Source organism: Camelina sativa, chromosome 5 (assembly GCF_030686135.1).
Source record: "Camelina sativa cultivar CO46 ecotype springtype chromosome 5, ASM3068613v1".
In the NCBI taxonomy this organism is placed as follows: Eukaryota; Viridiplantae; Streptophyta; class Magnoliopsida; order Brassicales; family Brassicaceae; genus Camelina; species Camelina sativa.
The window spans coordinates 8,766,927-8,790,043 of NC_141884.1; the positions used below are offsets into that span (position 1 = coordinate 8,766,927).

At 32.7% G+C, this 23,117-nt stretch overlaps 3 protein-coding genes and 1 long non-coding RNA gene across 4 annotated transcripts; 1 reads left to right on the top strand and 3 right to left on the bottom strand.

The window, feature by feature from the left end:
* Positions 1 to 1,663: 1,663 nt before the first annotated feature.
* LOC104786274 (uncharacterized) lies at positions 1,664 to 2,918 on the bottom strand. The gene is made up of 2 exons (XR_002037949.2): positions 2,607 to 2,918; positions 1,664 to 2,513 (listed from the first exon to the last, which is right to left on the bottom strand). It is a non-coding gene; the product is annotated as an uncharacterized LOC104786274 (long non-coding RNA).
* A 4,199-nt stretch (positions 2,919 to 7,117) lies between these two features.
* LOC104789045 (uncharacterized) lies at positions 7,118 to 9,564 on the bottom strand. Its single transcript, XM_019245793.2, has 5 exons — positions 8,979 to 9,564; positions 8,846 to 8,891; positions 8,251 to 8,621; positions 7,958 to 8,060; positions 7,118 to 7,677 (listed from the first exon to the last, which is right to left on the bottom strand). The coding sequence occupies exons 1-5, from the start codon at positions 9,452 to 9,454 to the stop codon at positions 7,348 to 7,350; spliced, it is 1,326 nt and encodes a 441-aa protein (XP_019101338.1). The 5' UTR covers positions 9,455 to 9,564; the 3' UTR covers positions 7,118 to 7,347.
* An 18-nt stretch (positions 9,565 to 9,582) lies between these two features.
* LOC104786275 (endoglucanase 11) lies at positions 9,583 to 12,962 on the bottom strand. The gene is made up of 4 exons (XM_087449651.1): positions 12,406 to 12,962; positions 11,621 to 12,034; positions 11,264 to 11,518; positions 9,583 to 10,439 (listed from the first exon to the last, which is right to left on the bottom strand). The coding sequence occupies exons 1-4, from the start codon at positions 12,655 to 12,657 to the stop codon at positions 9,768 to 9,770; spliced, it is 1,593 nt and encodes a 530-aa protein (XP_087305777.1). The 5' UTR covers positions 12,658 to 12,962; the 3' UTR covers positions 9,583 to 9,767.
* Positions 12,963 to 16,421: 3,459 nt separating this feature from the next.
* On the top strand, positions 16,422 to 18,847 carry LOC104786277 (AUGMIN subunit 2). Its single transcript, XM_010511638.3, has 6 exons — positions 16,422 to 16,669; positions 17,024 to 17,149; positions 17,274 to 17,378; positions 17,668 to 17,736; positions 17,887 to 18,000; positions 18,335 to 18,847. Exons 1-6 carry the CDS (start codon positions 16,547 to 16,549, stop codon positions 18,674 to 18,676), a joined length of 879 nt encoding a protein of 292 aa, XP_010509940.1. The 5' UTR covers positions 16,422 to 16,546; the 3' UTR covers positions 18,677 to 18,847.
* Positions 18,848 to 23,117: the final 4,270 nt, after the last annotated feature.

A 23,117-nucleotide genomic window follows, 5' to 3' on the forward strand; every position in this document is an offset into this window, starting at 1 on the left:
GCCATTACTAGCCCTTCCAAAAGACACAATCGGAGAGGAGAATAAACAAAATCCTTAGTTAGTTGTACAAACCATATGCCTACCTTTAACAGCCATTGAGAGATCTTAAATGCAACATTAGCAAAAACCACACTTACTAACGTCGATAGAGTCCAATAGCGGGCAGGCAACAATTCTACCAACATCAAATTTTCTCGGTTACTTAAAACCGGAATGTCATTGATAATGACTAGAAGGTCTCGGCTTACACAGATTCATATTACTTAAAACAGATTCATATTCTATCTTGTCGATCTTGTTAAAAGCAAGATGGATCGACTAAACATGAAACTTGAATAAAGACATATATGTACGTCTTACTGGTGATAAACAATACAAGTCACTAGCGAGTCAATTATTTTCACAATGAATCACGACACACCGTGGGTGACTGTTTGTGAAAATGTGCAACATATGACAAGGGAATCCTATTCTCATTGCTTGCCTCCAAATGATTTCGTCCACCGGAAGAGAGCACGAGATTCTCCACTAAATTTGAATCAATTCATTTGTTTTGTTTCAAACCTAATTCTTGACGTTTCAGTTTTTACTTTTGAATCCCTCCGCTGCTAGTTTTGAATTCAATTATGGTCGTTTTAATTTTGATTTGTTTCTCTCTTTCCAAAAATTTTTAGTTTTTTTTTTACTTCTATATAAATGTCATTGAGAAACACAAACAGACACAAGCCTAGCTTCTATATTTATAAACACAAGTCTCTCTATACATAAAACACAAATGCACAGGATGAACAACACACAAGGTAAGAAAAGAAGTTATACCATGTAAGAAAAGTCCATAAAATTATGTCCCTCTAATTTCTAATAATTTATTGTGATAGTAATTTCGTTTTTTTTTCTCTCTTCAAATGAAAGCATATGGTTCCAAGACGTTATCTTAATCATACAATTAAAGATTATGGAATTACCATTTTTTGGGATTTTGAGAATCTCTGGGTCAAAGAAACCGATAATCTACATCAATTGTTTACTAATATTGGTGTTGCCTTAAAAACACTAGATCATCGTCTGTTCATCCATGGTATTCTAATGGGATTCGGCAAATGCAAAAGAAGTAATTTTGCAGCTATTAATATTATGAATAAGAGTGGATTCTGTTTGGACTACCTATAAAAGGACATCCTATTTTCATGTTGTTCCAAAACCATATACCATTTCCCTATGTCTTGAGAAAAGATTTGATTATAGCATGAAAGAAAATATTTGATTTAATCTTCAAATCTATGAGATTAGAAAGAAAATCATGGAAGGCGAGAATCAAGTCCCTTCTTAAGACATAGATAAATGGTATATGGTTTTGGAACAACATGAAAAGAGGATGTCCTTTTATATGTATCCTAAACAAAATCCACTATTAGTCAGAATGTTAACAGCTTCAAAATTACTTTTTTTTGCATTTGTCGAACCCTATTGGATTATCATGGATGAATAGACGATGAACTAGTATTGTTAAGGCAACGCCAATATTAGTAAGAAGTTCACGTAGATTATCGGTTTCCTCAACTCAGAAATTCTCATAATCTCAAACAATGGTGACTCTATACTTTTTAATCGCATGATTAGATGGCGTCTTGGAACCAAATACTTTCATTTGAAAAGAAAAAAAAAAACGAAATTAATTTCACATATAAATTATTAGAAATTAGAGGGACATACTTTTATGGAATTTTTTTACAAGGTATAACTTTTTTTTGTTTTTAGGATGTGAAGCAAAAAAAAATCAAAACTGACTTCCCTTGTGCGTTGTTCATCTTGTGTATTAGTGTTTATGTATACTGTATAGAGACTTGTGTTTGTGATTATATAGAAATTTGTATGTGTTAATATAGGAGCTAGGCTTGTGTGTGTTTGTGTTTATTGATGACGTTTACAAAGAAGAAGAAAACGAAAATTTTTGGGAAAGAGAGAAACAAATCAACAACGAAACGGCCATAACTGGATCCGAACAGAGGAATTTGAAAGTAAAAAACTGAAACTTCAAGAATTGGGTTCGAAACAAAACAAATGAATCGATTCAAATTTAGTGGAAACTTTATTTTATTAAACACTCAAAGGATTACAAAGGACTGATTTTAGACACTCAAACTTATGAAGATTTATCTTCACCAAGGTTTCGTATTTATAGTACATCTCTTAAGGAATATTACATATATAGCATATTTCTTTCTTCACATATTTTATTTTTTATACTTTACTTCATATTAATACACAAACTTTATTCTTTACTTCACATTACTTACTTCGCATCAATTCTTTACTTCACTTTAATGCTTTAAGTAAAAGAAAAGAGGAGAGTAGAGAGAGTAGTAAAGAACAAGTTAAGGACAAGTCGCTTACAGTTGTGTGTTGTGCCATATTCCGGCGCATCGAACCATTCTTCTAACACGATCTTGCTTTATCTTTAAGCCATGATTTCCAAATCCGTACAATGATAACTCATTCTCTCTAGCTGATGCCTGCGAACGCACGCATAAATAAACACGACTACGAAACAGCAGATATTCACATACCCAATACAAGTGGTTTCGAGCAAGGAAGAGAGATCTTACATGTTTTCCTTTTGACATGCCGAAGAAGTTGTTCATGGTTGATAGATGAGAGACACAATTACTTTCTCTTTGGGAGAAGAAACGAGATACTAAAAGAGTTAGGAAGAGTAAAATTAGGGTCGAAAAAGTTTAGTTTATTTGATTGAATGAATTTTTGATCTTCTTTCTTCTTCGTACGTAGCTTACGATACAACATATAGCCAAAAGGCGCTTAACGTATTGCTAAAAAGGATATTTCCCTATTATATTTAATTTATAAACTAGACTTGCTTCTCATGGGATGGACACATTTTCTTCTTCTTTACGTTGTGTAAATATTATCTCAAGTAAATTGCGCATATATACAAGGTAGGCAGATAAGGATGCGCATATATACGAGATATCCGCAACTAAGATTTTTCAAAAGGAGACCAAGAGGAAGAAGCAGGAGAGGTGTTGAACTGGAAAGCAGTGGCTATAGGATTTACTCCTGGAGTGTTGTTTGGATTGGCAATTGCACAACTCATACAAGCCCGAATGGCTTGCCAAGATGGCAAGATTATTGGTCCTGAAAAGCGCAAACACCGTTAGAGGAATGACTTGGGTTTTACGTATAAATATGATCTATATCAAAACGTTAGCTGGTTTTGTAATGAAGTGGTTCCTTATCTTTTTTATCGTCATCTGAAGCTTTGTTCTATTTCCTTTACAATAAAGTAAGAATGCTGAACCTTTTTGGTAGTTGGATAAATCTTATCATGATGGCATCTGGAAATGTTTAATTTACCATTGCGTCTTCTCCAATTCCTCTGGTCCCAAAAAAGTTAAGAATTTGCTCTCTTTTGTAAAGTATATAATGAAGATACAGAGGCGATGAGAGGGAAAAGCAGAGCAAAGTGACTAAAAAAAGAGGAACAATAGTTGTTTTAGTTTCAAGTATGAAGCTGTGCATATATAATCTAAGCTATAATAAGAACTCTCTCCTTACCTATTCCTACTTTAAAAAACAAGTATGAAGCTGCTCCGTCCGATCATTTCGGGTGTTACGGTTCTTTGATGATCGGAGATGATTGGGGACAATAGGATTTAATTAATAAAATGCAATTATTGTGGTGATTAAGATTAAGTATATCAAAATAATTATGAAAATAGCCTAAATAATCCTCTACATTCCTTTTTTTTTTCTGTGCACCCTGGCCTATATATTCTTTCTATTTTATTTTTTACTATTGATAAGATAGAATCCTCTATATCAAACATAGTGAATACCATTAATTATGTCGGTTCGGCAACTCTTTTTTCTGTCTGGATTTGTTATCTAAATATTTATCTACATATATATATATGCATGATATTGATACGTAGTTTTATTTATATATCAAATCTCAGAACAAAGACTTGCACGTCTTGCGTTGCTCATTATGATTGCTGATGTCCCCAAACACGTTCCGGTGACTTTTAGAAATTTGATTTCTTTTTCCCTAATTTATATATTAATGAACTCTTATCTTTCTTCCGACTTTGATTTAAGATTGCTTCTTTTAATTTGTGGAAAAAATTAGCTTAGATATGCGGATCAATGGAAGGTGAATTTTGGGTTTAATTTCAATTTATTTTAGGGTTGACTTAAGGGTCTTGTGATAATAATTCTGTAAAAAGTATATCACAAACTATCTTAGCTAGGGTTTCATCGGAGTTTTAGGGTTCAAAAATAGACGGAGGGGAAAGATGATTTATAATTTTGACGTTTAACCATTAAAGAAAAGGGAGAAAAAAAAATACAAAAATATATGCTATTGAACTTACAATGTCTACTCTTAGAGCAGCACCCAAAAAAAAAAAAAATTGATTCTTGCAGTTATAAATAAGCGATGCTAAAATGTTAAATTTTGCATCACTTATATATAAACATGCTATAATATGTGGCATCACTAATTTAGATGTGATGCTAACTATACACATTTTGCATCATTTCTGTAATAAATGTTGCTATTTATTTTTCTAAAAAAAAAATCATAATTAAGAAACAAAAATTCAACACCGTCACTTATGTTACTGTCTTTAGTTTAGTGTACTAATATCACAAAAATAATTAGTAATTAATTATTATAAATTAAGTTACGATTTACAATAGTGGATATATTTGTTACAATAATGTTGTTACTTATGTGTAGATTATTACCATAATAATAATTAGTAAATAATAACTACAAAATTAGTTACAATGGTAAATAGTGAGTATATTTGTTACTAATTCTTACAAATAATTACAATTTTGCTTCAAAATTTTTAATTTTATGAATTCTCTGAATGTGAGGACTCCAATAGATAAGCTGAATATACCAAAGCCTAGGTAACAATTTAATGGTGAGATATAAAATATCACCCAAAAAACAATACCAAACCCGAACAAAATAGATATCGCCTCAGCTATCCGTTTCACAAAAGGACACACGGAAGCTGTAGAAATATATATGCTGCAGCATATGCCAAAGCAATGCAGATAAATGGGTCAATCGGAGTGAAGTCGTCAAACAAGCTGAAAAGTATCTTCATGAAGTCAACTCCATGAAGTTGGGAGTCATATTTCTTTTGTGCGTCCATAATGTAGTGGATTGGTACATGTGCCAAAGCTGCTGCGGTGAGAAACGCTACCATCTCATTACAACTCTTGACATAAGCTGGCCATCGGTTCCCATAAGAGTGAGACCCACTGCGAATTCAACCACCCAATCTCCCGACGATGATCTACTGAGGCTTCTGAGAAGCTTTGACGATCATTCAATCGAAAAGGTCATCCGTTTAACAAAAAGATTGACAGAAGCTGAAGAAAATATATATGCTGCAGCCAAGACCGGCTTATAAACAGCCAAAAAAACTACATTCTCTGTTCAATTTTTCAAAAATATGTGTTAATTTCATATCAATTTTTTAAAAAACATTTTTTGGGCCTTAAAATAAACTACTTTTTATGTAAATTTAATATGGTCCTAATGCAAATGAACACTGCTTGCACATCTATATCGATATGCCAAAGCAATGCAGATAAACGGGTCAATCGAAGTGATGTCTTCTAAGAATGTGAAAAATATCTCCATGAAATCAACTCGATGAAGTTGGGAGCCATATTTCTTTTGTGCGTCGATAATCTAGCGGAATGATACATATGCCAAAGCTGATGTGGTGAGATACGCTGTCATTTCCAACTTTTAATATAAGCTGGCCATCGGTTCATGTTCCTATAAATCCAAAGTAATGAGAATAACTCTTCATTCATGCAGTCAAATATTTAATCAAAGCATTTATATGTTAAAATTTTGGATTTTTTTTTCTTATGGATTCCTATTAAAAATAATAGAGGAATAACTCCAAATAAAAAATAAGTTGAGGGAAAAATAAAAAATACTAATAATATAGTCTCACTGGTTTAAGGCGTTTATAGGCTGGTGTAAATTTTCTTGCGCCAATGTATTGCCACTTTGGACAGGCTACTCCATCACCACGGAAAGTATGAAGGGTGTACACTGATGATCAGAAAAAAAAACATTATGGTTTTGTTGAGAATTACAAAAATATGTTTAGAAATTGAAAAATGGGTGTAAAATAAAACCACAATTTTTCTTTGTTTTGATTTTTGATTTTTTTAACCCATCTAAGTTTTTTAACCTACAGTAAAACCTTTATAAATTAATAATATTGAGACCATGGAATTTTATTAATTTATAGATGTTTTAATTATCGATAAATTAATAATTAATAATTATTATAAAAGAATATTAATAAAATAATATTTATGAAAAGATCTTTTTGTTTTCATAATTTTCAAAAAAAATTGAAAAATTAATGAGAAAGATTATAAATGAGATAACAATAAATATTTATTTTATTAATATAGTATTTTCCACAATTTTTCGATACGATTTGAAATTTATTAATATATTAATTTTATTTTATTAATATAGTCTTTTCACTAAATTTTTCTTCGATATATACATATATATATATATATATATAGTTTATATCATTAGTAATTTATGATACTGATGGAACCATATATTTCCATTCAATTTCCAAAAAAAAATATTATCTTATTATTTTATCAAATTATGTTATTTTTTATACTGGAAGAAAATATAATTTATAATTAAAAAATTTAATTAAAGATTAGAAATGAGATCCATATTGGAAGTATTAATTTTAAGAGTATTATATTGTATCTCTAAAAGTTGCAACCAAGCTCTCATCTTCAAGTTTGTGCTCTTACTTTTTGTAAGTCTCGAAAACACACCTACCATAGGAACAGCATTCGTATGTGTGGAAGCCTCGGTTTCCACGTAAAATATCCATCATGTCCCCCAAAATCATCCGGTGATCCGACCAAACCTCGACTAAAAACACTCGGATTAAGCTCGGATCATCCGTACCAATTATCATATCCTTGCGTACATCTAATGAACCGTTTGTATTCTCTAAAAGAATTGATAGACGCGACTCAGTTATGATCCCTAGCAAAGTTTAAAAGAAACAACGGCTGTTTCAAAACTCTCTATGTTTCATTAATCTCTCTATGTTTGGCTAATCGAAGCTATAAGAAACAAATATGCTCACCAAAAAAAAAAGAAACAAGTATGCTTTGCTTTGCTCTGCTCTATTATTTTCTTTTCTATACAAGGCAAGAATCATTCCCAAAGCCTAGTCCTATGATACATCTCTCTCTCTCCACTCTCTTTCATCAATCAATGGAAACTGTGCAAAAACAAAGCTACGGATTAAGGTAGATCTGGAGGAGAGTTGTGGACCGACCCGCAGAAATCTCGTGTACAGTTATATTCGAGTCCATATAATCTACTCCAGCCATTGATTGCAAAAAGTAGTCTCTGTCGTTGTCTGGTGTTAGCTCGTCAATGGCATCGCGGATGTCTCTGACGATTTGGTTGGATCTAAAAGGAATATTTACGGACCTACCATCGGGCAAGATGATAGTTATTGTAATAGTAGTCCGCCCAGCTCGAGGCCCCAAAACTATTCTGTCTTGGAAGGCAACAGGATCAGGGAATGTCTCAGTGCTTGAATCTTCCTCAACAGCCTTACCCTTAAAGTTAAGACAAAACAAAATACTAAGAAGAGAAGATTGAGAAATGCTAGCAGTACTATATATCAATGTTTTGTTCCCTTTTTGTTGTTTAACTATCATAAATCTTAAGAAAACAGGTGAATCCAAGCCAAAGACCATCAAGACATGATAGAATGTTAATTCCCTATGAAATACTAAGATCCACATTGCCTGCTTCCGTTTTTAGCTTAGCTTTTAGCAAACACAGCTCGAAGCAAGACCATAGTAAGAAAATGCAGAGGAAGAGAGGGTTACTTACATCCACTTGAGACGACGCCAGTCCAAGAATAGCTACTGCGGCGCTTTCTTCACCAGCCTCTTTGAGCAACCTTTCTGGCTCGGTCGGATCAACGTCCATCAAACTGTACAAGCAAGTGAATGGGGGAAAAAAGATTCAGAAATGGAAGTTTATAGATCCTGACAGGACAGGAGAGAGGTACCTACTAAGCATACTACTCCATAAACCAACATCTACGGGACTATTTCATACTTTTTGGAGACAAAATCCCAAGTAAAGAAGAGTTAACAAAGAGAAAAAGAAAAGGAAATCACCTAGGCAGACCTCTGGTGCCAATATCAAACCCATCAAAGTAACAGCCGACGGCTTGGTCTATATTCCAGTTGGAGAGTTGAAGGATATAGATTGCTTTCTCTCTAGTCGCTCCACCAACCGCATCGCAGAATGAGGAGATGAGTTTTTCATTCAACTGAGATGGTTGCTCTGGAAAATTCGACGGAGCCTCAGCAGATTCCTCCCTCACTGAAACCTCCGGCAAGGTTTTGGTGCGGCAAGCCTCCACAGCCAGACCAAAATTCCAATTGAATCCCTCAAGGTAAAAGAGTGCTTCTTCTCGAGACACATTGGGTTCACTGCAGGCTCGATCAATCCAAATCTCCACCGGTGGCCAACCACTACCTCTTTCCTGGATATTTTGAATCAAAATGGAGAAATGCATCAAGATTGAGTTACAAAGAAGGCCAAGCCACAGACAGATCATCAAGGTTGCTTATATCTCCATATGTAAAACTAAGATTCTCATTCTTCATTACCAGGTCTAATTTGTAAAAACTAAGCTTAGCTTTTTAGCAAACACATCTCAAGATCTTAGCCATATAAGTTCAGAGAAAGAGAAGAAGATTATACTACCTTCGCTTCAGGGATATGTCCTCCTGTCGAGTCAATCTCCATCGAACTGTAACCAAGAAATCACATTCAAAAAGGAATACACTAAACCCTAAAATTCATGATATTCGAATCAGAGAGAAACCCAAATCCATACTCAGAAGAAGAGCTCCCGATTCTGAGTTGTTTAAACTGCGGTGTTGAAATATATCTTCGACGTTTCCCCTGAGGAGGCGTTGGACGGCGCTGGTCGTAGAAATAGCCGACGGCTAGATCTATATTCCAATTGCTGCGCGATAGGTAAGCGTATGCGTCTTCTACTTCCGCTCCAGCAGCCGCTTCGCAAACTCGTCTGATAAGTTGATTTCTCGACTGTTCATCTGGAAGATTCGAACTCCGAAGTGAATCGATCATTATCGGCGGTGTAGAAGTCGCCTTCGAAGCGGATTTCTCGTTCACCGGCAAAGATTGAACCGTGAGTAACGGGACCGGCAAGGTTTGGCTACGGCAAGCCTCCATCGCCGAATCAAAATTCCACTGGAATCCGTCGAGGTAACAGATTGCTTCTTCATTACACACTCCAAGTTCATCGCAGATTCGTTTCACCGGATCAACCACCATCATCGTCGTCATCCCCAATTTGGGCGGGACTTGTACTCTCCTTTTCCCCCTGAGTTTTTTGCCAAGAAGACGAAAGATATATTTCTTGTACAAAACAACGTCGTTTCGTTGCCAGTCGACATCGTATATAAGCAAATATATATCCACGAAACCCTTTATATTAAATATTTAATATTTATACACACTTTTTTTATTTAAAAACAAAAAAAAAAACTGTTGAGAATAAAAACTCCAAGAATATATAAATGGAAAAATGGGTGCAAAATAAAACCATATTTTCTTCTTTTCTTTTTTTGTATGATTTTTTAAAGAAAAAACTAAAATACTATCTTTTATAAGTTGCAACCAAGCTCACATCTTCTTCTTCGAGTTTCAGCTCCTCCTCAAGCTCTATAAGTCTCGCAAACACACCTACCAAAGGAGCAGTATTGTACGTACAAGCTTCGGTTTGTACGTAGTTATCCCTCCGATCATCAAATTCATCTCGGTGATCAGGTCCTCCTACCAAAGCCCCGACTAAAACACTAGGATTAGGTTCGGACCGTCCATACCAATTATCATATCCTTGTGTACATCCAATGAACCCTTTGTGTTCTTTAAAAGAAGCTATAGACGCGCCTCGATGGTGAACCCTAATAGGGTATTTTGGACCGTACCCTACTAGATAACTTGTTTCCATTGGATTTGAACCTAAAATGTAATCGATTTGAGATTTCGCAAACCCGAGCATCTCTTCAGGAGTTACGGTTCCTTGGTGACACTTGAGATCGGTGTTTGATTTTCGGAGATGGTCGGAATATACGGTTAGGAGGAAAGATGCGGTGGATACGTATTGCATATTGTTCCATTGTCGGACGTAGAGTAAACCGGCTGGAGTTCGCTGGACGTTTGTGCCGTTGATGTTCTTGTTGAGGATTGAGCATAGGTAATGATCCGCCTTTGATTTGTATTGTTGTAAGACTTTAGAATGTTGTTTGTGCTTTTCTTCTTTTAGCAACTGACAAATGAGACAACAAATCAAACGATAAATAATTTTCAAAGGAAAACAAGGTAATTAATGTTCATTTGGAAAAGTAGTTTTGCTAATAAAAATATTAACACCTACTCCATATTGTGGCGTTTAAAGCCAAATTGACAAGTGTTATTCACTACACATGTCAACTTCAACGTTTTGCAATTTTACTGACTTTGTTACTAACGTCAGTTTTTATTTTTGTTGTTGTTTATCGTTACTTGTAATTAGCAAGCAAATTAAAAAAAAAAAATCCAAATCAAATACTCCACTTAGCACTGATATTATGAAATCTTCAGCCAGCTAACTTAATTTTTTAAAATTAGGTTTACACGATTTACGCCTTATAAAGCAGCAAATACTATTCCCTCTCTTTTTTGTTTTGGTGAATTAGCAAGTAGGTTTAGAATCACGTGCCGTAAAACAGAACCATTTAATTAAAGTGACGTACCCGCTTAGAGGAACAGAAGCACGTGACCTTTAGTTCTGATTCTACTTCATACTTAACTTTCTTATTGAAAAAAAAATGCTACTAATATTTAGTTGTAGAGTATATTTTATTTGTTGCATACAAAGAAAGATAAAATTTGAATAGTTGTTGTATGTAACGTGGGGGTGGGAAATACCTTACTTCACATAATGTTAGAGATTATAATTTTAAAGCTTTGACACTTCACATAAGGGCAATAATAGATTCTATATATTAAGTCTTAAGTTGGACTAATAAGAGGCTAGTGCTATGCATGTTTTACTTTAACAACTAAAACAAAGTTCTCTTATACTAATATAGTATGTAAAAAGTTACTAACCATGGAAGCGAGGAGTTGAACACCGGCGAACTTGACGTCCCAGCTAAACTCGGACATGGCCCAAGACAGGCCACCGAGTTGGTGAGCCATGTCAACCACATAAGTCATATATTGCTCGTTGTCGGTGGCTCGATAAAGCCACGTGGCTCCCCATAAAAGCTCGTCCATGTACCCACTCACCGAGGCATAATAACTTTTCACAACTTTTAGACTCTCATCATATTTTCCTCTGTACTTGTCTCCAAACTCAAACAACTACACCAAATTAAACCATAACCATTACAACTAAAAATTAAATAAAATGTCGGTTTCAACTGTAACACTACTAAAATTAAAAATATGTATTTATCTACTTACTTGTTGGGCATGGTGCAAGAGAAGGTGAGAGTAATGTGGATTTGTTGAACGGAACACGATCGAAGCTGCTGCCATAGCCGCGGCAGTTTCTCCGGCGATATCTGATCCCGGATTGTTCTCGTCGATCTTAAAAGCTCGCCTTGAAGTCGTCATGTCCTCCGGTCTTTGCCAACAGTAGTGGTCAGTGTCTCCGTCGCCTACTTCGGCCCATAAGACATTTGGGCTTGTGTGTGCCTTGATGAAGTAATCTGTTCCCCACTTGATCGCTTCGAGCGCGTGAGATAACTCGCCGGTGGAAGCCAGTGAGTCACCGTACTCTATCACACTCCAAGACAACATGGTCACCGTAAAAGCCATCGGAAGTCCAAATTTAACATGGTCTCCGGCATCGTGATATCCTCCCACTAAGTCCACCTTTATAACCAAAAAATAAATTAATTAAAGGCACATCACTATATAAAATCGATAATCAATTTCAATAATTAAATTCTCTATAGTATTACAATTTTAATTGGTTAGAACATTTCAACTAGAGAATCATTTCTCAAAATGGAAAACAACAATTAATTTTAGTATTAATTATAAAATAAATATCAATGTTAATTAGCTTTTAATGTATTAATTATTAAAAAAATTGTTTATTTAGAGATTTTCTCAACACTCTTTTTCAAAGTTCATACTAATAATAGTAGTAAAGTAAAATTAGTAGGAATTTTCAAAAGAAAACTAAGTGATAAAAATAAAATGGTTTGAGTTTGTAATATATATAGAGAAAACAAACAAACCCCTTGCTCAAGACCGTCGGTGAGACCAGAGTGATCACGCCACGTGACGCGCTGGTTGTACGGAAGCCGACCTGATCTCTGAGCTTCAAAGTAGAGTAAGCTTTTAGACAATGCATCGCCATAGTCGAAACCTACGACGTCTGTCTCCGACAAAACGCTATCCAACGCGGCGGAGAAGATGGTAGTAATGATCAGAAGAAGGAGGAGGAGAGAATGACGACATTGCTTGTGTCGGTGATATCTGACAGTCATTTTTTTAATAGAAGATCTCTCTCTCTAGTCTCTGTTGGAGAATGAAGAGAGATATAGAGAGAGAGAGAGAAAGCGATGGACTCTTCTCTCACTAAGTCTCTCTCTCTTTCTCTGCTCTCGCAGGAGAGGTGTTTATTTGAAAGCTCTGTGGAGTAGTGGAAGAGAGAGAGAAAGAGATGACGTGACTTTTTTTTTTTTCTACTTTCTTGTTTGTAACTTTTTTGTTTTTTTAATCTGAAATATTTCACTTGAGAAAATTAATATGTGTAGTAGACTTTTGCTTTTTAAATTCCACATAGTGGTGTAATGTAATGGCCGTAATTTATGCAGCTAGTTATTGCTTTTGTTGTGCTAATGTAGACGAATTATATTAAAAAGTTCTTATAAAGTAAATTTAGATATAACGCACTCGTTAGAATTTTGGATTTGTATTGCGAAGGTGTTTTATGAGACTTTTCCTAATGATTTTTTAAAAATAATGTTACAAAAGGTGGTAATAATTTCAACTTATTTAGCGATATTGTGGAATTTTTAAAAAGGTATAAGGAGAGAGGAGTCAATAGTGTCGACAGTGTAACAGTTTAAAGAGATTTTGTATCATAGTTAGCTTCTCTGACTAACGTATATAATCAGAGAGTTTATTAGTAGTATATATTATTACAAATTTCCATGAAACGGTTTCAATCAATTAATGAATATTAATAGACTAATTAAGTGGGATGATTGAAGACAAAAGATTGTTCGAAAACGTACAGTGTAACTTGCTAGGCAGAGAATCGTTACTGTTAGGTAAGGCTCATGTGGAAGTGTGTTTGGCAGAGAGACATGAGATATTCGTGAATAGTAACCTAATTTCTCAATAACTTTTGTTTATTGGCTGCATTGTGACAAATTATACATTTATACAACACTAAAATAAATTGATTAGTTCTTTCTCAAAAGAATCATGAATTATCGATACCAAATTTTTGTATCAGTGTGGCTATGAAGCATGAATGGTATTGATTGATTTCCTAGCTCTACTGATCTTATCTTAACCGAAACTCCAAATGTTTCTAAATTTTTATGATGAACTGAAATCGGGTTTAAAGATCGATCGAGCTGGATCTCCTTAATTAATATAGAGGTTTGTTGCCCACCACTAATAAAAACTGAGGGGTATGACAATGGCCACAAAGAGACACCTACACGTGTGCTTGTAGTTCCTACAACCATAAATTTCGCAGTAATTCAGGTTTTCCGGAGTTTCATGATCGCCGGTTTAAGCGGTTTATCTTTTTCTTTTCTTTTATGTCCGAGCACCGACATTTTGATTTTTTGAGGTGTGGCCTCGCCCATTTTGTTTTGTTACTCTCGACCGACAACTTGGTCAATATAGTTTGACTTAGGTAACCAAAAAAGTAAGCATGGAGACGTAAAAATTGATATGTTGTTAACGGGGAACATGTGTTCATTTCTTTATCATGTACTACGTATATAATATATACGACAGCTCTTGTTGGCAAACTAAACTAAAATACTGTATTTTTTTAATTTGATGTTAAATTTCATATTTTCCATTACAAATCAATCCTTCCTTTAAATTTAAAATGGTTTTTTTTTTTTTTTGTGGTAATCAGAGTTTAGTTTCGAGTGTTTTTGTGTACAACTAATTTGAATGAATTCTCTGGCTTACACAGACAACTAATTAAAATACAGTATTGTTCACCATCTGGTTCTGGTGTGTGGTGTGGTTCGTGCAACCCAACCCGCTCAAATTAACTCCAAATCTACGGAATTAATAATGTTGTCTTCTTTGATGGGTCCTATCATCATTCCCAAATAACTCAAATTTTCTCAAATGATTGGGTGCCACGTGTGTTTTCTTCACGCCAGCACATCACCGACGAACTCACTCTAAAGTCTAAACTATTCTACCCTACTACAACTACGATACTATAAAGAAACTATAAACATATCAATTAACTTTTTATTGATTAAGTAATGGGTACAGTGATTTTATTTTTAACCTCATAGTAAATACTATAATATATCCCTTATGGGAAGGACTTGAGTTTTTGTTTCTGTTGTTTATGAGTTCAAATCTTCATTAGGAAATGATGGTTTAGGTTTTCGAATGTAACAAATTACCAAATGTCAAATGTGATACCATCATTATCAAAAGAGAGAAAGAAAAAAAACTATTAACAACATGTATGTATACTCTATGAGCTTTCTAATTCATACTTTAGAATCTCAAAGGATATTCGTATGAATCGTTGTTCTCGTAATGTCGTATTTGTTTTACCTCAAAAAATAGAATCTTCTAGTTTTTGCTTAAACCTCCAAAATTCAGGTCATCTATATGTTCAGGAAATAAGTCGTTATCATTTGTAATTGGTTAAGCTTCTTTAGATGACCAAGTAGTCAAACTCCTCTCTATAGTTTTTTTTACACCTTTTGTTTGTTCCCCTAAACATTTCAGAGTGATCATGATAACATGACAACTCAAGGTCAATTGATGAAAATTCTATGGTGTTCTCTCTCTTTCTTTTAAATTCATGCAGAATCATTGGTGATCCATAATAATGCAGCATATTAAATGCAATATATATTTAATTTAATAAATGTAACAATCAAATCCCAGTGTTGTAGTTAATAACTAAATAAGTACTTTGTATAAAGAACTCACTAAAGAGAGTCTTTGTATAAAGTGAAAAACTTTACTGTATAGAAATATGTATTATTATCTTTCTATACGTTCCATATTTTAATAATCTCCCACCGACGGTACGTCCCACATTTTTTTTTTGGGACTTACACATATCAAAAACGTGCCGTAAGCATTAAGCTTTAATGTTCGAGTTGTTGTAAACCGAGTACGTTCCTCCTACCTTCTCATAATTTACTATTATGGCATTGGCATTTAAATTGCTTTCATTCGTGACTCACGGACCATCTCTTAATTGGTACTTATATATATCTATATATAAGTACTAATACGATACGATACGAGATATATAAATGTTTCGAAACCCACTCTAACGAGCTCTTTGATCAACGGCCACAACAAGATTTCGATAAACAAATGTTATGAAACCTTTATTGCTTCGACATGGTTTAATCTATTGGAAAGCATAATTTTAATTTGCAATTTATCAATCGAAAGAAAGAGCTAAGCCATCTAACTCTAATTGAGTAATAAAAAGTGTGTTTGTTTATTTTGATTTAAAGGGTATAAACTCCACAAGGCAAAAAAGGAGTGTGAGCACGCGAGATTGCATTGCATGTGGCTTCTTAACTGTTAAGTTTCCTTCAATTTGTTTTGTCGCTTTGTGCAATCTTTTTTGATTACTTTGTAATTTGGTATCGTTTGCTCACATCAAAACTAACCTTATTCTTCTCTCTTGTAAATATATGTTGATGAACTGAGACGAATAAATTAAACGTTAATGGTTTCCAACTTGATTATTGATGTATATATATTAGTCTAATATATCTCTTAGACTTAAAGACGACTATATACATTACTACTTTTAAAGTTTTAAGTTTCATCTCACCTATAAAACATATAAGTTTTAAATTCAAAAGATGACACATAACTATACCAATAACAATTTCAAACCAATATAAACTGTTCATTGGTTTAATGGTTATTGCTTCTCTTCCGGATAACATGTTGGGCTATCTTCAACAAATATTTGGACTAGGCCCATATATCTTTTTAGAACGAATTGATTCGCTGCGTTTTTCCCCTTTTACTTTTGTTAAATCAATAGCAAGTTAAGTTTATTTTTATTTTTTTTCAAAAAAGTTTGTTATGAAGTAAAAAAAGAATTTTGAATTTGGTTATTATTTATTTTTTTTCGCAACAGTGGTGGATCCGTCACCGGAAAGCTTTGGTGGAGAGATGTCGATGGGAAGCGATACGACGTGGGTAGGGAAGAAACCGATCAGGCGCATCGGCGGATTGTCTGATGCTCTCTCCATCGCCTCCGATCTCGGTTTCGCCGTCGCTCCTCCTCCTTCTCAGGTAATTTTAACCAATCGCTTCTCTTTCTCCACTTGAGTCTCACCTGAATCGGGAAAATTGTATTCGGTTACTTTCGTTAGCTGAGTAATAGTGTCTACAACTCTGGTTGTTGTTGCTATTAGATTTGACTTGTAGAAGAAACGGTATGAGATCTAGAATTTGATCTCTGAATATTACTATGTTGAATCTGATTTTGTCCTGAATTAGAGAAATGATTTGTGGAAATTTATCTGTTCGATTGGCTACATTTTGTGAAAATTCGTATTCGTATCAATCAGCTAAATTTATCTGCTTTTACAATGCGGTAACGGGATATTGAATGGAGCTTATGAGCTCAATCATTTTCCATTGTAGGAAGAGCTACAAAGCTTGGCGTTGTCAAATGGTGAAAGAGGTGATGATTTAATAAGGGTTTTAAGAGAGTTATCTGCTGTTCAAAGGAAAATTGCAGACTTGCAGGTCGAGCTTCAAGGGAGGAAGGTATATCAATTTTCAGGGTTTTGTTTCTCTTTCAAAGTGGAAAAACAGATATCGATCATAAAATTTGCATTGCTTGATTGGTTTTATTGTTGAATGCTTTGTCTATAACTTCTTTGTTTTGCAGGATGATAAAAATGTGGCACATTTGACTCATGTGAGTGAAATGCAAAAGAAAATCGAGACTCTATCAAGGATTACTCAAATATTGAAAGATGTTATCCAAAACAAGGTAGAGAAAGAGGATTTCTCCTTTTTACTTACCTCTAAATCTTTTTTTTTCTCTTCTGGAAAAGGATTTATGCATCTTTCCAGTTTCTAGTTTCTTTTCTGCATTTAGGCGATATCCCTTTTATTCGATACCTTACTTTATTGTTCTGAAAATTGAGAGACTGGAGTTCTTGGTTAAAAAGTGTTGGAAACACTAGCTCCTTAGGACATCATAAGGCCGTCTTATCTTTTCTGCGATTCTTGAACCTCTAGTTGCAGTCTCTTACATCATTTGTTTGTTTTCATAACAGGATCGCATCATTGCTCGTCTCCAACAACCTTATTCGCTAGATTGCATTCCAGTTGAAGCAGAATATCAGGTGAGTCATGCTATTTGATATTATTTGCTACTTTCAGGACCTACTACACCTTATAGCTCTAGTTATTTTAAACTTGATTCGTATTTGAAGTTGCACAGTTGGGAAACGAAGATGCTATGTCTAATGGCTATGTTCTGCTTTGTTTTTCAGAAACAATTTTCAGAGTTACTAATGAAAGCCGCCAGTGATTATGGCGCCTTAACAGCATCAGTGTCTGATTTTCAATGGAGCCAGAACTTTAAAGAACCTCCTTCTGTCTGGGGGGTATGATTCTACTCTCTTTTACATGTTTAACTATTTACATCTTTCAGACATAACCCACATTACATATCTTGGTTTGCTCATCTCAGTTGGAATCTAATTTGTTGTTCATAGTGTATATTGTATACCATTGCAGAAGAATTCTCACTGCAACTTAGAAAAATAGATCAATTGTGTCATCAGGGCCTTGAATTAGATTTCTGTGTTTCTAATCTGTTTGCAATAAGAGAGAAAGAGATTGCCACTTTATGGAATGTGTTGCATCACAGTTGATTTTTTGGTTTGAAATGCTATAGTCTCAATCTCTCTACTTTTATTTCCCCCCTCAAATTCATAGGAAATGCTGCGTCCAATACCTGTGGCACTAGCGTCATGCACGAGATTCTTTGAGGCCATGTCTGCGATGAGAGAATCATTTGCGACTCTTCAAGACCTTCGAGTAGGTAACTCTGCAGTTTCTTTACCAACAACACCAGGAGCTAACGAAATGACGCATAGGGACTCAGATTGTGTGACTCCACCTCATGGGAGAATAGAGTCAAGCTTCGACGACTTAGCTTTTCAGACCACAAGGAGACAAAACAATGATCAAACTGAAGCAGAAGAAGACGAGGATAGTACTAGCAATTCAAACCGGAGACTATCTTGGCCTCCTTCTGTAAAAAAGAGTAGCGTTTAAAACAGTTGCATTTGTCCAGTCATTTGCTTAAGGTTTTTGATATCGATTTGTGTTTTGTTTTTATCAGTGTCCTTATGAATTTGAATCTATTTGAAAATCTTTGAGTGAAACATAACATGTGTATATTTTGTTAACCTTGAGTTTCCAAGTATATATATTGTTACTAAGCAAGTCATGGTTTGGGTTTCAACATTCATGAAATGAGAGAGGTGTGTGAACTATGAAGTGTGTCATGGGCTATTAATGGCTATCATAAAATTAAATACTTCATCCGTTTCAAAATATAGGATATTTTAGTGAAAACACACATATTAAAAAATATTTACTTTTAAAAGGTTTAACCTATATTTAATCTAAATATAAATATAAATTTAATCTAAAAGTTGCATAGAAAGTTGGAAACATCCTATATTATATATTATGAAACAAAAATACTTTTCTAAACATCCTATATTATGAAACGGAGGAAGTATTAGATAGACGTCGGGATTGGTTTAGTCGAGAATGCTAAATCTACTTTAAGATGGGGGTCTATAAATTAAATTATAGTCATAAGTACAATTTGTTCCACTTATTAACTCCTATGGTCTAAAACTCTAAATAATAGTGTAGAGTGTGTAGACCATGAATTTAAGACAACTTTAATTGAGAACCGCACCTAATCATATTTTTAGCATCAACCTAGTCACATAGCCCGGTCTGGTCTTTAAAAGTAGATCGTGAATTTAGCAAAACCAATCACAGTATTAGAGGCAAGTATCACAATAAATTATTCAGCCTATGTACAATAAGTTAATATACACACATGCAAGGCTATTATAACAATTCGAAGTGATTGATCGAAAATTATTACTATAGATATCAAATAAACTAGTTGAGGAACACACATTTTGTTGTTGTTATATGATACCTACCGTATTTTAGAAGGTATAACTACATTAATTTTCTTAAAAAAGTATATTTTCTCAAAAATATTTCTTTTGTTTTATTGAATCCTATTTGACAATTGCTTATGTGATCAAATTTAATTTTTAATGGACGTGTGTAACTCTGTTTTACAGCAATAACAAGTCGTATATGCTGGTCAAGTTACAATATAATGAACCATTTTTTTTTTTTATCATTTACTAGTTAGTTTGATATAGATATATTATCAGGTTCATTGGTCGCGGTGGGTTGTGCATTTGGACGGCGTTAAAAGGCCTGAACATTGTTTTTTGCAGAGTTTTTAGATCTTGTTAGGTTGACCTCCAAAAACAAAATATAATAGTATTACTAAAGAAAATATCATTTTCTATGATGATAAAAGATTGTTTTTCTGTAAATTTTTATCAATTAATGCTAGAAAATTATAAATTTCAAAAATTATTAGTTGAGAATTTAATTTTTTTGATGAATTACTATTAATTAATAATTATGAGAAATATTACAAATAAATAATGAATTTAAGCTAAACATCAAACATTTTTTTAAAATTTATGCGAACATCTTAGGAAATCATCATTTATGACAAAGAGGGGGTATAATATTCATAGAATTTTATTTTTTTACTTTTCAAACGACATTTATATTTTTGAGATATAAACGAAAAGAAAAAAAAAAAACAAAATCTCTTAAAGAGAATCGACTTTTTCATACATGCACAAATGAACTATATTGAATTTATACATTAGATTTTTATGTGTGCTAAATCATACATGAAAAGAGTATATGTGTATGAATCTAAGGATACTTGCATCCCCTTGCGGAGCATGACGAAGAAAGTTGTCTAAGAGATGGAATATATTATGTAGATGGCGATGGAACCGTGCCATTGATAAGTGCAGGATTTAATCCTTCAAGCATGAAGGTCTATGTGAGGGAGTTTGTACACATTGGACCTAAGTGGTGGCGTGGAACCAAGAGTGGGGACTACGTAGATATGATAGGAACTTTTGAAATGCTTGAATATGTGTTGAGAGTTGCTGCTGGAGCAATCGGATGTGATTTAAGTAATGATCGAGTGCATTCCAACATATTCGAGTGGTTAGACTAATTTTTGTTGCTCTAAATAGTCTTTTCCTCCAAGTTCATAGTCTAGTCAGTTTTGACTCAAATTCTCGCATTTTGGATCATTTGAAAACTTCAAAAAGTGTTGGATTTTAAAATTAATTTGATAGTTGTGTTTTAATTTTTATAAGTAATTTTAAATCTACACTAAATTATTCAAGTATTGGAAAAATATCTTAATTAATACACAAAATGAATTTTCCCCTTAATTAACAATTAAATATTTTTAAAACAAAATAAATTAATAATTTATTTTTTAAGATGAGATACTTGTAATTTTAAAATAAATTTCAGAAAATAATGAATTTATTTACTATGGATAACATTAACTATTAACTAAAATATAATTTATGAAATAAAAATAAAATTAGCTAGAATTTTTTTTCTGAATTTATGTTAATTAAAATTTTAGATAATATTAGTTTAAATACAGGATTATACTTTGTTTAAGTTAGTTACATATTTCATTATAAAGTTACAAACTAATAAATTTAAGGGTATTCTCAAAAATGCCCCTTTTTCCATACCCCTTTTTTAAAATACCACTTCATGTTGACCATTTTTAAAACTACCCCTCTTTATATACAAAATAACCAAATTACCCTTTTTTAGTGACAGCAAGAATGTACAGTCATCAAAATCGAAAATATTTTCCCGCCAAATTTTTTTTTCCCGCCAAAATCAAAAATTTTTCCCGAAAAAATTATTTTTTCCCGCCAAAAAAAAAAATTTTCCCGCCAAAATCGAAAATTTTTCCCGCCAAAAATATTGAAATTTATATCTTTTAAAAGCGTTTACAAGGTTTTTAAAAAGTTTTTAAACACATTGTAAACGCTTTTAAAAAGCTTGTAAATGCTTTTAAAAAGCTTGTAAATGCTTTTAAAAAGCTTGTAAATGCTTTTAAAAGGTTTTTAAACACCTTATAAACGCTTTTAAAAACTTTTTAAAAGCATTTACAAGGTGTTTAAAAACCTTTTAAAAAATCTTATAAAAACTTTTACAAGGTTTTTAAAATCATTGTAAAAGCGTTTACAAGGTGTTTAAAAACCTTTTAAAAATCTTTTTAAAAACCATTTGAAAACCTTATAAAAACCTTTTAAAAACCTTTTAAAACCTTTTAAAAACCTTTTAAAAATCTTGTAAAAGCGTTTACAAGTTGTTTAAAAAACCTTTTAAAACTCTTTAAAAAATCTTGTAAAAGCCTTTACAAGGTGTTTATAAGGTAGAAACCTTATAAAACCTTTTAAAAACCTTGTAAATTTTTTTTGGCGGGAAAAATTTTGGCGTGAAAATATTTTTGTCGAAATTTTTTAACAAAATTTTTTTGCGGAAATTTTTTTCGAAAAATTTTTGGCGGGAAAATATGTCGGAAATTTTTTGGCGGGAAAATTTTGTTTTTCTTTTTATTGAATAAAATAATTTTCATCTAAGGGTAAAATGGTCATTAAAAATTAAAAGAGGGCAAAAATAAAAATGGCTAGAAAAGAAGGTATTTTTGAAAAGGGGTATATCAAAAGGAACCTTTTTAACAAATTCTCTAAATTTAAATAACTATGAATTTCAGCTCTATAGAAATGATTTAAATTTGATTTGCTTTTCAAAAATATTTATTTCACTATATATTTTAAATTAAATACGAATTTTAAATAAATGTAACTCACTATTTTTTTTTCATTTCAATGAAAATTTCGAAAATATATACTTTTCAATATACTATTATTTTAAGCAAGATTTGAATATAAGTTAAATTATTTTAAATTATTTTTAAAATTATTAATTTAAATAAAATAATCAAAATAGTCAAATGTTTAAAAATAAATAGTTCAAAAAGTCGACAATGTAACAAATTAATTAAGAAAATAATAAGTTCACACTTTCAATATAAGTCAGGAAAGAAAAAAATAAATTGACAAAAATAAAATATAAATCAATAGTTCAAAACGTCAACGAAATTAAAAAGTCAACATAAAATTAAAAAAGTCTACTAAGACCAAATAAATCGACGAAAAAAATATAAATCAACAAACAAAACAAGTAAATCAACAATATCAAATATCGACTAAACAAAAAACCAATCAAACAAAATATAAGTCATAAGAAATTAAAATAAATCGACAAAAATTTAAGTCACATTTTTAAAAATTAACCTTATTAATAAGTCAATTTAGAATGTGATAAGTTTACCATGAATAAACAAATATTCAAAAATAAATGTAAATCGATTAAAAAAGATAAATCAACAGTTTAAAAGATCGACTATGTTATAAATTCACTAGACATAACATAAGTCTACTGTTGTATGATAAGTTGATGGAGAAGATAACTAACCTAACATAAGTAGAAAAATAAAGGGATAGTTTGAAAACTATACTATATTTGAAAAGAAATTTGA

Bases quoted from the DNA above. Each gene is read 5' to 3' on its own strand.
- LOC104789045 (XM_019245793.2), bottom strand. From the start codon at position 9,454: ATGACGACGATGATGGTGGTTGATCCGGTGAAACGAATCTGCGATGAA. The intron at 8,061-8,250 runs GTGATTTCCTTT...TTGCTTGTACAG, and splicing joins GGCACCAGAGGTCTGCCTAG to TTTGATGGACGTTGATCCGA. The intron at 7,678-7,957 runs GTAAGTAACCCT...CTTAACTTTAAG, and splicing joins TGGCGTCGTCTCAAGTGGAT to GGTAAGGCTGTTGAGGAAGA.
- LOC104786275 (XM_087449651.1), bottom strand. From the start codon at position 12,657: ATGACTGTCAGATATCACCGACACAAGCAATGTCGTCATTCTCTCCTC. The intron at 12,035-12,405 runs GTTTGTTTGTTT...TTGGTTATAAAG, and splicing joins CCGACGGTCTTGAGCAAGGG to GTGGACTTAGTGGGAGGATA. The intron at 11,519-11,620 runs GTAAGTAGATAA...AATTTGGTGTAG, and splicing joins TCTTGCACCATGCCCAACAA to TTGTTTGAGTTTGGAGACAA.
- LOC104786277 (XM_010511638.3), top strand. From the start codon at position 16,547: ATGTCGATGGGAAGCGATACGACGTGGGTAGGGAAGAAACCGATCAGG. The intron at 17,150-17,273 runs GTATATCAATTT...TTTGTTTTGCAG, and splicing joins TCGAGCTTCAAGGGAGGAAG to GATGATAAAAATGTGGCACA. The intron at 17,737-17,886 runs GTGAGTCATGCT...TTTGTTTTTCAG, and splicing joins CAGTTGAAGCAGAATATCAG to AAACAATTTTCAGAGTTACT.